The sequence below is a fragment of the Parambassis ranga genome, chromosome 19 (genome assembly GCF_900634625.1).
Source record: "Parambassis ranga chromosome 19, fParRan2.1, whole genome shotgun sequence".
Taxonomy (NCBI): domain Eukaryota; kingdom Metazoa; phylum Chordata; class Actinopteri; family Ambassidae; genus Parambassis; species Parambassis ranga.
Genome location: NC_041039.1, coordinates 19,617,286 through 19,635,135, shown reverse-complemented (window position 1 = coordinate 19,635,135; position 17,850 = coordinate 19,617,286). Strand labels below are relative to the sequence as shown.

At 42.5% G+C, this 17,850-nt stretch overlaps 2 protein-coding genes across 3 annotated transcripts; both read left to right on the top strand.

Moving 5' to 3' along the window:
• Positions 1 to 5: 5 nt before the first annotated feature.
• On the top strand, positions 6 to 8,297 carry LOC114451368 (pseudouridine-metabolizing bifunctional protein C1861.05). Of its 2 annotated transcripts, none has more exons than XM_028429908.1 (19): positions 6 to 194; positions 981 to 1,080; positions 1,158 to 1,272; positions 1,357 to 1,531; positions 3,941 to 4,052; positions 4,235 to 4,341; positions 5,045 to 5,171; positions 5,269 to 5,389; positions 5,489 to 5,574; positions 5,716 to 5,843; positions 5,931 to 5,990; positions 6,280 to 6,343; positions 6,430 to 6,524; positions 6,614 to 6,742; positions 6,899 to 7,013; positions 7,092 to 7,229; positions 7,357 to 7,523; positions 7,611 to 7,693; positions 7,869 to 8,297. In XM_028429908.1, exons 1-19 carry the CDS (start codon positions 108 to 110, stop codon positions 8,062 to 8,064), a joined length of 2,205 nt encoding a protein of 734 aa, XP_028285709.1. In that variant the 5' UTR covers positions 6 to 107; the 3' UTR covers positions 8,065 to 8,297. The 2 variants fall into 2 exon arrangements, with proteins under 2 accessions (XP_028285709.1, XP_028285710.1); XM_028429909.1 differs by lacking the exon at positions 6 to 194 and adding an exon at positions 202 to 640.
• Positions 8,298 to 9,979: 1,682 nt separating this feature from the next.
• On the top strand, positions 9,980 to 16,124 carry cnot4a (CCR4-NOT transcription complex, subunit 4a). The gene is made up of 13 exons (XM_028431568.1): positions 9,980 to 10,207; positions 11,625 to 11,847; positions 11,960 to 12,157; positions 12,325 to 12,411; positions 12,580 to 12,681; positions 12,864 to 12,989; positions 13,070 to 13,194; positions 13,296 to 13,502; positions 13,576 to 13,633; positions 13,727 to 13,982; positions 14,210 to 14,698; positions 14,966 to 15,199; positions 15,657 to 16,124. Exons 2-13 carry the CDS (start codon positions 11,674 to 11,676, stop codon positions 15,983 to 15,985), a joined length of 2,385 nt encoding a protein of 794 aa, XP_028287369.1. The 5' UTR covers positions 9,980 to 10,207; positions 11,625 to 11,673; the 3' UTR covers positions 15,986 to 16,124.
• Positions 16,125 to 17,850: the final 1,726 nt, after the last annotated feature.

Sequence of the window (17,850 nt, the reverse complement as noted above, 5' to 3'; positions counted from 1 at the left end):
TTTTTTTATCATCAGCTCTTGTTGCTGTGCGCTCTGCAGAATGTTGGCATGTTTTTTTTTTGTCAGAGACGATTCCAGAGAAGTCAGACTGCAGAGATCTGTGGTTGATGCTTGTAGGCTGTGTAAACAGTGTGTGGGTTAAAGTTCAGGCCTCTGGGCAAAGTTTGAAGCTTTTTTTTGTTAAACAGGAGAAGGTAAGCATTAAACTGTCTGAGGAGAAAGGTTTTTATATATAATGAAATGAATGTGAATATTTTGAAGCATGTGTGATTATGGCGTGCTTCCTGTTGTGTTGCTTTTGCCGTTCCTGCTTTAAATTTGAACATTTGTTGGTGTAATTGTTTGGTTTTGTTTAAGACCCCTGATGATTTAAATCAAATGTTTGAGTAATATCTGTTAGCTTCTTGTCTTGTTACCATGTGGTGTATCACATGCAGCCTTTAGCAGAGATCCATGCTCTGGAATCTGGGTGTCAGTTTGTGAGAGTGGCCCCAAAAAAGGGGGGTGGATAATGGGATTTTGTGCCAAAAAATCCTCACAATGGCTGAATGGAACTTGTAGTTGTGCTGTGGCAACGAAAAACACTACAGGGTGTGTTTCAGATCGGAAGCAGATATGATTTTAACTTCAAGGATTTTAGGTAAATTTGTTTCAATTCTCAGATTTTCTCAGCTTTTCAGCCACTGGTGTGAGTAAAATGACTTGCAGAGGTCACGCTGTTTGTCTGTGGTACAGTTTTTTTAGTGTTCCTTTGTTAACTAGAATTAGATTTGTGAGTTTTTGATACACCTCCATGCTGGTGTTAAAAGAAACTTCCAGATTAGTTTTTTTAAAATAGCAACACTTTCCTGAGGGGGGTGAAATGCAGCAAGAGGGGCGCCGGTGTGATTGATCTACAGTGGGAAACTATTGATTTCTTCAAGCTGATTAAAGGTACAGTGGACAGGCTGACTGCTTTAATCACTTCAAACATTCTTCAGGCTTTTTTGATCAAAACCAGAATGAGGATCCTGAAAAGAGTCTCTGCACTTGTGCTCAGAAGAGGAGTTACAACTTATCAGAATTCATGGAGCATAAAGGGTAAATGCACACCATGCTGTTAGACTGAAGATGATTATGTTTATGATGATAACCATGAAGATTGCCTCTTCTCTCAGATTGCCTGTTCAGAGTTCACCCATCAGTGTCACAGGCGTTGGCAGAGAACAAACCAGTGGTTGCACTGGAGAGCACTATTATCACACATGGCATGCCCTATCCACACAACCTGAAGTAACTCCACTGACCCTCACATGTCAACAAATACATACGATGAGAGCGTGTGTGTGATTTATTAACCGATTATTCCCCCCACAGCACCGCAAAGGAGGTGGAGGCCATTGTGCGGGCTGAAGGAGCCGCTCCAGCCACGGTGGCTGTGATTGAGGGGGAGGTCCATGTTGGGCTGTCGTCAGATGAGCTGGAGCAACTTGCCCGGAGCACAAACTCGCAGAAGGTGTCACGCCGTGATCTGCCCTTCATCATTAGTAAAGTGAGACACTTTGATGTTTAAATGCACATCCACACATGAAGGCTAGAGTGATGGGAGTAGAGAAGATTGAAGCAAGGCATCTGGACTTGTAGAGTTTTCTAGAAGACGTTTCGCTGCTCATCCAAGCAGCTTCATCAGTTCTAACTGTTTGGTGGGGAAACATGGTTTATATGTGGTTACAGACCTATGTGGGTGGGTCTGGGTAAAACTTAAAAAAACTTAAAAAACAATAGCACTAAATGTTTCCATACTTACCTGGGATGTTCTGGCTGACTGGGCCAGGTGTGTCTAACGACTGGCTAACGACTATGAAACTGCCGGAGGGGGACTGGTTGACAGCCCTTTGTTCTTGCTGTGAGTATGTGCAAACTTCCTGGGAATGGATGGAATCACTGCATTGTATGTGGTAGAAAGATGATGTCTGAGGCCACCACCTCTGTTAAGGGAAGGTTTTTCCAGCTTAACATAGATGGCTTCCTTGACTCCTCTTTCATACCACCTTTCCTCCCTGTCTAAAATGTGAACATTGTTGTCCTCAAAGGAGTGTCCTTTGTCTTTGAGGTGGAGGTGAACAGCTGAGTCTTGTCCTGAGGAGGTGGCTCTCCTGTGCTGAGCCATTCTTCTGTGGAGTGGTTGTTTAGTTTCTCCAATGTACAGATCAGAGCATTCCTCACTGCACTGGACTGCATATATCACATTGCTGTGTTTCTCCCTGGGAATCTTATCCTTCGGGTGAACCAGTCTCTGTCTCAGTGTTGTCATAGGTTTGAAATGGACCGGGATGTCATGGTTGTTGAAGATCCTGCGGAGTTTCTCTGATACTCCTGACACATATGGAATGGAGATGTTCTTTCTCCTCCGGTTGTTGTCCTTCTTGTTGTTGTTGGGGGGTCTTGTTTTTGTGGCTTTGATGAGTGCCCACTTCGGGTAGCCACATGTTTGCAGGGCCTTCCTGATGTGGTGTTGCTCCTTCTTCTTCCCCTCTGAGCTGGTGGGTACAGTTTGTGCTCTGTGCTGCAGGGTCCTGATGACTCCCAGTTTGTGCTCCAGTGGGTGGTGTGAATCAAACAACAGGTACTGGTCCGTGTGTGTGGGTTTCCTGTACACTTCCACATTGAGGCTCCTGTCCTCCTCAATATGTACTGTGCAGTCCAAGAAGGCCAGATTGTTGTCCTTGGTGTCCTCCCGAGTGAACTTGATGTTGTTATCCACTGCGTTGATGTGTTCTGTGAACCGTTCCACTTCGTTGGTCTTGATTTTGACCCAGGTGTCATCCACATATCTAAACCAGTGGGTGGGGGTGGTTCCAGGATAGGAACTCAGGGCTCTTCTCTCCACTTCTTCCATGTAGAGGTTGGCCACAATAGGAGACACCGGTGATCCCATCGCACAGCCGTGCTTCTGTCTGTAAAAGTTCCATTGTACTGGAAATAAGTGGTGGTCAGGCAGAGGTCCAGCAGGTCACAGATGTGGTCTGGCGTTAGGTTGGTTCTCTCCTTGAGTGTGCTGTCTTGTGTGAGGCACGTCTTTACCATCTCTGTGGCTTCTGATGTAGGGATGCAGGTGAACAAGGAGGTGACATCAAATGAGACCATGGTGTCGTCTGGGTCCATTTGGATCTTCTCCACCTTGTTCACAAAGTCCTGAGAGTTGTGGATGTGATGAGGTGTGTCACCTACCAGTGGTGTCAGGAGTTCAGCCAAGTGCTTGTATGTGACTAAGTTTGTGCTGCTGACGATGGGTCTGAGGGGGACTCCTTCCTTGTGTATCTTGGGGAGTCCATACAGGCGTGGAGTGGCTTCCCCAGGATACAGTCGAAAGTAGAAAGTAGAACTTGCGGTTGATGATTTGGTCCTTCTCCAGATGGGAGTGTCTTGATTTTGATTTTGAAATACTTTAATAATTCCATCAGCCACACACCAGTGAGTGCACTGCGGGTAAATGCGGGTAAAGTGCCTTGCCCAAGGACACACAACAATGACTATAGGGAGGAGTTGGGATCGAACCACTGACCTTGCGGTTATTGGACAACCCTGCTCTACCACTGAGCCACTGCTGCCCTCTTTGCCCACTTCAGCCAATATTGTTGTCAAAAGTCAAAGGTTAATATAACCAGGAATCACATTTTTGATGGTCATGACAAAACCTGACAAACATTATAATAAATGTGATGTTAACTAACCTAATGTGAGGAGGGGTGATGGGGATCACCTGGCATGGAATAAGACTGAAGCTACATTTAAAGACTCACAGATTTCATTAAAAAAGGGGAGGAGGAAAGAGAATTAAATGGGGTCAGTTGAGACATTAATAACTTCATTTTGAGGGGGGTGCACAGGCATAAGTGTAAATGTGTTTGACTTAGTGTTGCATATATATATATTTTTTTTATATTTGTGGTTTCCTCAGGGCCTCTCTGGAGGAACAACAGTGTCAGCGACTATGATTGCAGCCCACAGGGCTGGGATCCCTGTCTTTGTGACAGGCGGCATCGGAGGGGTTCACAGAGATGGAGAGAACAGTGAGCTAAAATACTCTTAACACATACTCATACTGAAACTTTAATAGAAATGGAACTCTATAAATGATTGGATACCAAATCTGTAAGCACATTAGCCTGATTCATAATTTGTGTTACTGATAATAACATAGTGTCACAATAACTCATTTCCAGACTGTAAGAGTTCTTTATTATTCCTTCAGGTCTGGACATCAGTGCAGACTTGACAGAGCTAGGCAGGACTCCCATTGCTGTGGTCTCTGCTGGGGTCAAGTCTATCCTGGACATCGGGCGCACCCTGGAGTACCTTGTAAGGAAATTGTATTTTGTAAATTGTTGGACAATAGCTCCCTTTGCATGTGACTCTGTCCACCTACGTCTGTCAGGTGAAGATGTGGTGTCGTCCTGGTATCCACCAGGCTTCAGGGTTTGTCAGAGGAGCGGACACAGGTGCAGGACGCAGAGCGGTTAAAAGTCCAAAACAGTCTTTTATTTAAAGCCAGGAGGGCAAAACAATACAAAGGGGAAGACACAGACTATATACAAAGGGACCAGGGAAGACAACGAGGCACAGGTGGCACACATGAGGGCAGGGCAGGTGATCACACAAGGAGGGCAAACACAGGAAGCAACACTCCAGACAATGCACAGGGGGGACAGGACTATCAAAGAAAAACAGAAAGCACAAGACAAGACACAAGAACTAAACAAAGACCCAGAACTACAGGAAAAATAACTACAACTAAACACAGATTAAACTGAAAAACCCAAAACAAGGAAATCCAAACCATAAACAAACACCAGGTCGTGGCACCAGGCTTCAGTCTCAGGTCATCTCAGGTCATTTTAAATGTCCAATATGTGCAGAACAAAGCTCCGTCAGATGCTATTAGATGCCAACTGGGGCAACAGCATGTGTGATGTAACCATGTTGGCTGCTTCTTCCAGTTCTTCCAAAACAAAAAAAAAACGCACGCTCACTAATTACTTCCTCTGTTTGTATCTATGATTAGGAGACACAGGGTGTCTGTGTAGCAACATATGGAGCATCCAAACATTTCCCAGCTTTCTTCTCTCCACAAAGTGGGTTTAACTCTGCGTACAATGTCTGCAACCCAGAAGAAGCTGCAAAACTCCTTGGTACACCAGCTTTATCATCTTAATACAGATTCCTTCAAATTCAATACAATGCACAAAAAGAGTGTCCTAGTTTATCTTCACTCCTTGTACCTCTCAGAGAGCACTTTGTCACTGGGTCTCCAAAGTGGTGTCCTGTTAGCGGTGCCCATCCCGGAGGAGCATGCGGCAGCAGGTCAGCAGATAGAGGAAGCCATACAGGCTGCAGTGACAGAGGCCAGGTAAATTAAATGGGCTTTTTCTTTTTTTGGTTGTGATTTTCCCCCCAAGCAGTGATGTCAGGGGATTTTTGTCTCTCATTCTTTTGTCGATTCCTTCAGTGTTAAAGGCATCACAGGAAGAGATGTGACTCCTTTCATTCTTCAAAAGGTCAACGAGCTGACTCAGGGAAAGTCCCTACAAGCCAGTATCCTTTTTTAAAAAAAAATCTCTATCGCACAGTGAACGAGGTCATAACAAATGCTTTAGGAAAATAAAAGTAAACAATACACGTTCATAGTCAGAATTATTTTGATGTGAAATGCACCTTAATGTCTTATGTTTCAAGACATTGCTCTCATTCATAACAATGCTAGAGTGGGCAGTCAAATAGCCTGCGCGCTGTCAAAACTGAAGACGAATGGGAGCAAAGATCGTCACATGCAAAAAACACCAGAGGACTCACGCTCAGATATTGTGAGTATAAACACATGCGATGGATTTTTTTTTTTAAAAAAAGTTCAATATATCTAATGTCATGTTTGTTTGTTTGGTCTGTTGCAGGTTGTTGTAGGAGGAATAAATGTGGATTTTATTGCCAAAGGAAAAACAAAAACCCTTCATGTAAGTTTTTTTTAACATTTATGAACAGTCCTGCAGAGGAGATGATGACGGATGTCACTAGTTACCCCGTTCACACTGGGGACAAAAAATGTGGCTTAAGCAGGATGCGGCCGCATCCTGATCAATCCAGATGTGTTTTTTTCTGAGTGTGAACACCTCGAATCCGGCTGTATCCAGTTTGATTTTAATCCAGCTAGATCCACCCACGAGAGGTGGCTCAATCCTACTCTAGCTGGAATGACTTTCTCCAGTGTGAACGGGGTCTCAGACTGCTTGTTGTCTCTTTCAGTTTGGACAGACTAACCCAGGAAGTGTGTGTCAGTCATTCGGCGGTGTCGGGCGGAACATTGCTGGTGTGTGTTTATTATCTCATTATCTGCATTTAGCAAGTTTCACTGCTGATTTTCTCACTCTCACTTCTTTGCTGCTTTCTCCCTAGACTCTCTGAGCAGGTTAGGCCAAAGGCCTCTTTTCATCTCAGCCACTGGTGATGATTCAAATGCTGACGCAGTGTTTAACTACTGTAAACATATGGTATGGGATTATCAGCAGCTGGTTTGTCATTAAACACAGTTGCACAGCTACTACACGTAATATTCTTTTCTCATATGTTGTTTTATAAGGACACCAGTGGTGTGGCCAGGCTGCAGCAGCAAAGCACAGCCACCTACTGCGCTGTTATAACGGACAGCGGAGAACTGAGCCTTGGACTGGGAGACATGGACATTCATCAGCAAATCACAGAGCAGTATGTAAGTCCTGCGTTTAGGTGTAATTTTGATCGAAATATGATTTATATGAAAAACAAAACTGAATATTTTTATTATTGTTTGGACATATATTACTGATTTTAAAATATATTCTTACTAATCTTACATTATTCTTGACTCTTTAATGTCCCTAAATAGGTGTCTCAATTTGAGAAGCAGCTTTCATCGGCCTCTCTCGTGTGTCTTGATGGAAACATCCCCGTCTCCACCATCAACTATGTTTGCTCTGTTGCCAAAGAGCACAATATCCATGGTAAAGCTTGGTAAAACCGTAGTGAACGATACATTGACTTATGCTTTTGAAGGTTTTTTACACACATGTCTGTCACAGTTTGGTATGAGCCAACAGATGCAGAAAAGGCTTGCAAGCCCTTCCTTTCAGACGCCTGGAAGTCTCTGTCATATTCATCTCCAAACCTGGCAGAGCTGTGCACCATGAACAAAACACTGGGCTTCACAACTCCTGCAGGTAAACTGTGTTCTTTTAATGCTTCAGCTGTGGAGTTTCACTTGTCCACACTCACAATCAACAGAGCTCATGTGAATAATAATGAAAGCGCGATGGTAGATGAGGATGTGGTTAATTTTTGTGGCAGTCCTTCCGAGCACTCTGGATGAGATACTTGATGTTGCTGTGGCTCTCTCACGCCCCCTTCTGGAGCATCTTCACTGCCTGGTAGTGACTCTTGGGGCTAATGGTGTGCTACTGTGTGGAGAGCACGACGCAGGATCCGTCAACCTGCGGCCAAGAAAACAGAACAAGGTGAAGCGTGCTTTTAAATAAACTGATCATGATGGTGATTATTATAACAGCATTACAGAGGATGTTTTTTTTCTTGATTTATTGCAGCAGAGGCAGCTGTGTGCTCTACACTACCCAGCACTGACTGTGACCCCAGAGGAGACGATGAATGTATCAGGAGCAGGAGATAGGTGCTAAAAATTTACTCAACCTACTTTCCTTTTACAATTTCAATTCCTCTCCTTGTACAGTTATATTCACTTCTCATTTTCCCACGACCTCCTTCTGTCCTTCCTCTCCTCACTCACATAATAATGTCTCAGCATTCACACGAAATACACTCATCGCCTCCATGTCTGTTTGCAGTCTTGCTGGTGCTTTGATGGCAGGGATTCTCCAGCACAAAGACACGGACAGCTGTGCTCAGATGGGGCTGCTGGCTGCAAAGATGTCCCTGGCATCACCTCATCCTATTGCCCCAGTGCTCACCATAGACTCTGTAGATCCCAACAAAGTCCAGACTCAGAACTGGCCAAAACCAGGCTTCATGTGGATACGATAAAACTTTATCATTAATGTTACGTTTGGACCCCAGTAAAACACCTGTGTGTCTCAGTAAATCATTTAAAAATGTTTCATTTTTTTTTTAAATTGTTCTAAAATACAAGATAGGTGATATCTAACTTGAACCTTTCTAGACTCTATGATTCCAAATCACTGTAAATAAAGGATGTAAGGCTACACATTCTTGTGTTGCTGTGATGTAATAAACTTTTTTGATATTTAAAATACCTAGGATGGAATTAAAACTATATTGGGGTGCACTATAGTATATATATATATATATATATATTTATATATATATATATATATATATATATATATATATATATATATATATATATATATATATATATATATATATATATATATATATATATATATATGTATACACTATTATTATTATTATTATTAGTAGTAGTTGCCTAGTAGTAGTTGCCTAGCAACGGCAATCAAATCAAACTAATAATGTCAACTTCAAGGTTTTTTCAAAAAATTATACTTTTTCAAATATTAGGTAATTTCGGTGTCATTTTTGACACTGATATTTTGTTTCAGGAATATGTGCAGTGAGAAATAACACATGACGCTTTATAATAATTTGACTGTTTTCTACACTGTTGGATTGATTAATTAATAAAATGTCTGAATCTACAAATCTCTATAGTAACAACAAACAAAAAAACACAAACAAAAAAAACAAATTAAGAGAAAAAAAGAAAAGGAATGTATTTTTATATTTATTTATTTTAACCCTCGGGCGTCATTGGGGACTTTTTTGTCCATTTGGGTAATTTTTGCCTCTTTACCTGGCCACCATTTTATCTGTGTTGGTGTATATGGCACAATTTTTTGTGCCATATACACACATATAAACAAAGACTCTCTCTAGACACATTTTAGAATTCCAATTTAAATTTTTCAAATACATCACCAGAACATGGTGAAACAAATTTACTACCCTTTTGTGTCATTAGGGGACAAAAAAGTCCACTTCCAAAAAACTGCTATAAAAAATTAACAGATTAATATTTTTTCTTACTTTTTTCTGCATAAATATGTTAAACAACTTCAGCCCTGCTCAAAACTACCAAACATTAAATCATTTTGAGGAATTTAACCCTTTAAATGCCAGTTTGATTACTTGATGTCACAAGTAATATCATAACTATAACAACATATAACCATGCATTTCTTGATGTAAGGGTTTCATTTTTGAAAAAAATAGTTAAATTTGACATTTTCTACTGTTCACCACTAAAATCAGCCATTAACCCATTATATTCCTATGCATAAAATCCTTGTGTTTTGCGGATGTGTTTTGGATTGTGTTCAGTAGGCTGTTTTAAGTGTGTGTGCATGTGTTTGTACATGTGTGTATTTTTTTGGAAGTGGACTTTTTTGTCCCCTAATGACACAAAAGGGTAGTAAATTTTAAAACTGCTGCTACACAAAAACTAATAATGCATTAAACTCAATATTTTGGCTAATCTTTGACCTATCCATGACAGATATAAAAATAATGCCTCAGCCACCTAACTTTTGTTTTGTGGAAAATAACTCATTTTTTGTGTTTTCTTCATAAAAACATTACTGTGACATCAAGTAATCAAACTGGCATTTAAAGGGTTAAATTCCTCAAAATGATTTAATGTTTGGTAGTTTTGAGCAGGGCTGAAGTTGTTTAACATATTTATGCAGAAAAAAGTAAGAAAAAATATTAATCTGTTAATTTTTTATAGCAGTTTTCTGGAAGTGGACTTTTTTGTCCCCTAATGACACAAAAGGGTAGTAAATTAAAGTGACGCCTGAGGGTTAAGACGAGAAAGCAAAAAACTTCATCTCCCACAAAGCAGCTGTCCTTCTGCGCAGACTCAGTGGCACCGAATACTTGCCCCACTCCCTCCTCCCTACTATAATGCTAGCTAAGATGGTGGTTTGAGCGTAAATTGTCTCCACAATACCAAGAAAAGAAAGGGGCAAAACATCTTTATAGCCTTTTAATTACAACAGAACAACACAGCTACTGCTATCTTAAGTAACTGTTTATAGAAATTTTGACATTTCAGATACATTGGCTCGCAGTCCCCGCCCAATTTGGTGTGACTCCCTTGGAGTGGAATTCTAAGCTAAATACGGACAGGGTAAGTAACGCTACGGTTAGCCAAGTTGCTAGCTGGGCTAGCCAGGTTCATTTTACCTTAATAAATAACGCACATTAGCGTCTATTGCGGCTTTACTGACTGAATATAGAGTATTCTCAAGCCTGCTGCGTCACTGTCCGCATAATTTTAATGACATCGGAGCACTGTCAGTTGTTAATTGTGCCAACAACTTGATTCCAGTTCAGTGTTAGCTTGTGTAGGCCGCGCTCGGCTCCAAAACCCTGTACATTCTGATGATAATGTAGCATGCTAGCTACGAATAGCGTTTAGCATAAGGCAGACTGTCACTTTATGTGTAGGAGAAATCCTAACGTCATGTCATACGTACTCTTTGAACTGTGGTCGTCATCGTTGTGTTAATATGCATCTTTGTTTGTTTTGGGTTCGTGATCAGATACACGGTGGTCTCCAGATACTTGGTGTTGGTCACACCGGCTTCTTTTACCATTTCGCGGCTAATGTTAGCTTAGCCCAGCGTTAGTCAAATAACATCTGTCATAACCTACGATCCAGGAGACAGAACAGCTAAAGTTACCAGCCTGGCTAACTAGGTATTCTGACTCCGTGCACGACTTTTACCGATGATGTGTGATAGTGAAACAGCTGATGCTCCTGTACATGTCAGTGTTTTAGCTTTAACGAGAGGTTTTCATTTTCTCTCTTAATTCTTCTTCACACCGTCGGCTTTTTAATCAATCTGGGTTTCTTAGAGAGTTCGCCTTTTGGTAGCGGCGTCGGCACGTAGGTAGCAGCCTGGCATTTTAATAGCTGACGTCTCATCTGTAAATAAACGCACTTTGTAATATTTCCTTAAACATTCATCATGACGTGTCAAGTACTGTGAACCCACGACAGACACCACAACATCCGCATTATCATTAAGCCGGCGTTGGTTCTGTTTTTTTTTTGGGCTTGTTTTAAACGCTTTTTATGGTCATTTGTATTCTGGTAGGTACATGTAGTGATAACGAATGCAGCTTAGCTACACGGACGTTACAATGTTCAGCATTTATCACATCTATAGATGTGAGACAATCGCAGTGCCCCAGGGACCAAGGTTAGATTCACATTTTAGCTCTCTAGCAGTAATAAAGGTTATATTATGTAGGAACACACCACCATATATAGACGTTTGAGAATGCATAAGATATTTTTTTTGCAGACATACACTTGTAACAGAATGCAGTTGTTATGCTGACAAATGTGTAATGTAATAATATAAATATATGCTATATGAATGAAAGATGTATATATTGCTGTGTTGCTCTGGTCAGTTAATTTTGTTACCACTTTGTCGTTAAGTATGTGTGGCAACAACAGTGTCGGTAGAAAGAAATTGCTCAGTTGATTTCCAGCTATTAAGTCTAACGCCTCACAATTGATATGTTTTTCATAGCCGTGTGCTCTGTGACCAGCTTCAGCACTCACCCTTGCTACGCCATAGGATGTCCCACAGCCCTGAAATGAAGGACGACCCCATGGAGTGCCCTCTGTGCATGGAGCCGCTGGAAATTGATGACGTCAACTTCTTTCCCTGCACCTGTGGCTACCAGATCTGCCGCTTCTGTTGGCATCGCATCCGCACAGATGAGAATGGCCTCTGCCCTGCCTGCAGAAAGGTAACGATCAGATGAAGGAGAGAAGTCCACAAATACAAAAAGTAGTTGGTTGCACAAAACATCATCTTTTATCAGTTTGTAACACAATTCTCTCTGTTTTTTTTGTGTGTAGCCGTATCCAGAGGACCCTGCTGTGTACAAGCCTTTATCACAGGAGGAGATCCAAAGGATAAAGAACGAAAAGAAGCAGAAACAGAATGAGAAGAAGCAGAAGGTGACAGAAAACCGCAAGCATTTGGCCAGCGTCAGAGTGGTCCAGAGAAACCTGGTGTTTGTGGTGGGGCTCTCACAGCGACTCGCCGACCCGGAAGTGAGTACTGTGTCAGCACTAACAAGCTCGGAGACTTCTGTTACCTGTGATACTGGGATGTTGTGGTGTTTTGGTTTGATTCAAATAAGGCAAAGTTTAGATCCACAGATCAGTGATTTCTAAGCAGAAGTGTAAATGAAATGAAATTTTTCGTTCTCTACCTACAGGTCCTAAAACGACCAGAGTATTTTGGGAGGTTTGGGAAAATCCATAAAGTGGTCATCAACAATAGCACATCTTATGCAGGTTCACAGGTGAGAGAGATGAATTACAGTTTTGTTTTTTTTTGTTCATCATCATGAATAGTTTTTATTTGATGATGAAAACTGTTCAGTCGCCCATTACAGCAACAGAGAGCTTATACATGTGAATTAGCAGCTGTTTAATCTATTTAATATTTGTTTACTTTAATTTTATTTCAGGGACCCAGTGCCAGTGCTTATGTCACTTATATCCGCTCTGAAGATGCTCTAAGAGCAATACAGTGTGTGAACAATGTGGTTGTTGATGGCAGAACACTCAAGGTAAGAAGTTACAGTTTTTTTTTTAATAATAGCAGTAGAAAGTTCATGTGATACTGATGATGATGTGATTTGTTGTCATCATATTCCCCACTGTTAATTAGATGCAAGCATAAGTTCATTATGCAAACGTTCTTACTGTTTACTTACTGTTTTATCACAGTATTTCTGTTTTTCTCTTACAGGCTTCTTTAGGCACAACAAAGTACTGCAGTTACTTCCTCAAAAGTATGCAGTGTCCCAAACCTGATTGTATGTATCTACATGAGTTGGGGGATGAAGCAGCTAGCTTTACTAAAGAGGAGATGCAGGTAAACATCAATGTTTTTTTTATCCCCCTCCATAAAGTTAGTCCATCTTGGCTTCATTGACAAATGTTGTCACTTGTTAGGCTGGGAAACATCAAGAGTATGAGCAGAAACTCCTCCAAGACCTCTATAAAATAAACCCTAGCTTTCTACAACCTCCAGCATGTGGAACAGAGAAGTCCAAGAGTAAATCCAACTCCACACAGAGGTTTGTTATTTTTGTTTTGTTTTCTCTTTTTACCTCCATGGTACAGCTTAAACATAATGTAATGCCTGCTTGTGGATTTCCCCCCCCTGCTTTTGCTACAGAACCAACAATAACAATGGTAAAGATGGGTGGCCAACGTTGTCAGGTCATAACAAACTGGCCAATGGGCTTTCAGAAGACCGGAAGTCTCCTCCGCTGCTAGACTATCTAGACCAAGAAGTTATCACTTCAGATGGGCTAGAAACAGAGCTGGGTCCTGGCCAGCGTACTGCCTTGTCCCCCTTCCCCTCCAACTGTGACAGTAACAGGTAATATACAGAAAAGTGCCTTAAAATTCTTGTTGATAATAAGAGTTTTGTTAATCTCATGTTCTGCCTACAGTCCCAGTGACAAACCTCCAGAGTCAATCAGTATGGTAAATGGAGAGACTTTACAACAGGTAAGACAACTGCAAGGAATCTGTATTGTCAGTTTTGTAAGTGTAAATGAAGCTAAATAATCCCCTAAACACTTGTTCTTCTCATTTTTTTAGATACCCACCAGTGACTCCCCCTCCCCTCCCCCAGGGTTAACCAAGCCCAGTCTGGTGGTGCCCATCAGCATGTCAGACCTCACAGCTCGTTCACCCTTTGAGGGTGCGGCAGCTGAGTCCCAGTCACTCTTTTCAGACAACAGTAACTTCAGACATCCTAACCCTCTCCCTGCTGGCCTGCCCCCATTCCCCAGCTCCCCTCGCGGCAGTTCAGACTGGCCCATGACCCCTGAACCACAAAGCCTCTTCACATCAGGTACCATTTATATTTTATATAAACAGTTGAAGTGTTGTGCTTCTCTAATGTTTAGATTTCATCTGGAGATGCTGTATTTTGAATTTTAGGTAATGTAATGTGGTGACCAACCTATTAAAGGTTAAGTGTATTAGAAGCAGATGGACCTTTTGTTTCATTAGATTTCAAGGATGCAATGCAGATTCAAGTCATGAGTTTGTGGTGACTTATCTCTTCTCTTCTCACAGACACAATACCAGTGTCTTCCTCCACAGACTGGCAAGCGGCCTTTGGCTTCGGCTCATCCAGTAAACAGCAGGATGATGACCTGGGTTTTGATCCTTTTGACGTCACCCGGAAGGCTTTGGCTGACCTGATAGAGAAGGAATTGTCAGTGCAAGATCAGAGCCCCTTGTCTCCAGGGCCCCTCTCTCAAGGTCCCAGCCTGCCACCTTCCAATCCTAACCCCAGCTCTTCCCACCACTTTCCCAGTGGCCTGCCACGCCTCCCCCAGCTCCACCACAGAGCCATGTTCAGTTCCTTCAGTTTTCCCGGCAGTCACAACAGCCAGGCCAGTCAGCAGCAGCCAGCCGCCAGACACCCGTGGATGGGCGTCCCCACACGAAATAACCTCACACACTTGAACCACTCAGCCAGTGCTGCCTCACACAGTAATTTCCTGGACCTGACTCTGCCCCCTCAGCACAACACAGGGCTGGGAGGGATCCCCATCTCAGGTACCAGACACCTAGGTCACTGTGGCACCTTTCTGTATCTCATAGAAGCAGTGCATGTTAAAACAGAGCTCAGATGTGCTACCTAATGAAGTTATTTAATATCATAACACATACGCTGCGTTTTGATACTTGTTTTGATCAGCTTTTATTGATTTTACACAATGGACAGCCAGAATGCTGGTAGATGCAGTTCTGCAGTTGGCCACTAGTCTGTGATCAAAGGATCTGATGAGCTGACACATCTGTTTTCCCTTTTCTCTCCCTCAGAAAACAGTGGCTCTATAGACGGCTTAAATGTGAAAGAGTGGCAGGATGGCCTGAGAGCTCTTCTGCCCAACATCAATATCAATTTTGGAGGCCTCCCAAACTCCTCTTCTTCTTCATCCTCCTCATCCTCCAACAGTGTTAATCACATCGGTGGGCCAACAGGACCAGCAGGCATCTCGCACAGCCTGAGCTGGGATGGCACAGCCAGTTGGATGGACCCTGCTATCATTACAGGTAAAAAATAATGTAACAAGTTACAATATTCTGGCTTCTTTTTCTCTTTTTTTTTGCAGTTAAAATAAATGTTTGATTAGTCCAAATTATATTCTGCTTAAACAAATTCAAGTTGGTCCTCAAAAAAAAACCCAAAATATGACTTTACAAAACAACAACAAATTGTGAGTCAAATTATTTTCTGTAGATCTGCTGATAATCAAATATGTTTGTGGCAAAATATCATGGTTATTATCTGTGGGGATTTTGGAAAACAGGGGAAGTTGTACCAGTTATGGACTTTATCACAAAATATAGCACACTTGTAGCATTACATTTGACACTTCCACTTTATGCAGCTTCCACACATTCTGCCTCTGACTCTTAATGATGACAGCAGTGTCACTGCCATTTTATTACAATGAAAAGTCTCTCCCCCTTGCCTTTATTTAACCCCCTTGTGTGTCACCCCCATCAGGCATCCCAGCCTCGGCAGGCAGCAGTTTAGACTGTCTCCAGGACGACAACCCACCACACTGGCTCAAGTCCCTGCAGGCGCTCACAGAGATGGACGGCCCTGCCAGCACAGTGGTGCCCACTCCCCAGCCCCTCCACAGCGGCCTCCTCGATGCCCACATCCCTCTCCATCACAGAGCCGCGGGCGGCTGGGCTCCCTACCTGCCTCCTCCCACAGCCAACCCCGCCAGCCAGTTCCACTCCCCTCCCCCCGGCTTCCAGACCGCCTTCAGACCCCCAGGACAGCCCGCCACAGAGCTGCTACAGAGTGCCGCTGTGGATCGCCACTGAACACAGACTACAGCAGACACCCATTCATTCATTCCCCCTTCACCACTTTATACCCACTCATCCTGTACCCCTGCTCCCCTCCCCAATGCAATACACACCAATCTGCAGAGTATGAAAAATTAACAAAGTAACAAACATGCTTTCTTCTTTTTCTCTTCCTCCTTCCTTTTTGTCGACTCTGAAGGCCTATTTGTTTTTGTTTGTGGCACACAAGTTATCAGTACCCTTTGTCTGCTGCCATCACCACTCCTTAGACCTAGTTCTGGGCGTAACATGGGATTCATCGTGTAGCTTACTGTTAACGGAGAGCACAAGAATCAGTATAGCATCGAGCACCCAGTGGTGACACAGCAGTTAACTCCACAAACTGGCAACAAGAAACAAATTAGCTGATGTGAGGTCTTTTTTTAAAGTAACTAATGATTAAGCATGAACAACATTTGTGTTTTTGAAAGTTGAAGTCATGATTAGTTTTCGAGGAATGAAGCAAGCTGTGAATCTGCTCTTTGAAGCTTTGTCCCAAAGACCCTCATCCTCCTCATTCTAACAGGAGACTGTGAAACGGTTAACCCATACAGCTATGTTGTGACTAAGGCAAGGTGAGAGAGAGACAAGGAGTTGGCACTTAGCTTTTTTGAGAATGGGTTTTAAAAAAAAAACAAAGAAAAGCTGAGATTTGGTTAGTAGAGTGAATGCAGATGACACAGGGGAGTTGAGTGTACAGGCTATGCATGGGCTCCCTGTTAGGTAGGGACACAAATGGCCTGCTTCAGAGGCCACTTGGCTCACGTTCTCTTCCTGCTGGAGGGAAAATTTTGCTGAACCTCTGTATCAGAGGATAGAGCACTGCCTAACCGCAGGGAGCCAGGGCTTTGAGAGATCGTGGCACACATCCTGAGCACTAGGGTTAGACTCTTACTCACAGTGCCACTGTGTGGTACCTACAATAGCTAGCCCTAACATGGACAGCCGCCACATAGATAGGACAATGACCGGACGGATGAGGATATGTCAAAAACATTAATGAGGGTAATAAAATGGTTAACAGATCCCTCTGTTCGACCCATGAGGGCTTAAACGAGGCCTTAAACTGGACTGATGAGAGAAAGGAGATGGAGTGATTGTAAAGGGGAGCGTCAGGTGAATGCTGAAAAATATGCAATTATGTATGTGACTTCAGCAACTGCATGTGTGTGTCACAGCGGAAGGTGCTGCAAGACAATACCAAGTACTGTAGTAGTGATACAAGGAGCGCTCAGCCTTTAGGATTTAAGATCAACCTCTCCGATCACCGCCTTTTTTCTTTTTGAAGTCTTAATTATGATCCGTGTTCGCTCTGTCTCTCTCTCTCCCCCCCCCACCCCCCCCCCCCTTCCTTGCTGTTCCCTTTGTAACAGTATTCACAAAAATGAACAAAATCATCCAGGAGAAACCAACACAGAGTCATACAGTGGGTTTTAACATGATGTTGCGAGAAAAAAAAATGAGGCGCTTAAAGGAAGTGAACTGTCCTCGGCAGGTCTGGAAAAAATGAACCTTAAATAAAACTGAAAACAGAGCTGGTGTTTGTCTGCTGTTGTCTTCAAACATATGGGCACCTTTTGAATAAGATGCTCACTCATACTACAACAAATAGCAGGTCTCTTGTTTCTTATTCTTATATCTTCCACTAGAGGGCAGTTTTCTTTCTGTCAGTGATCAAGCTCTGCAGTGAAACTTCAACCTGAGTACACAAGGTGACAGCATGACACAGACACTACAGATTTAAGTTGTAAATGCACAAGAATTAAATGTAATCAGTTTTCTTTTTGCTCCATGCTTGTACTTTTTAGCAGGGTACTTCTGCTGGTAGCAGTGTGTGTGTG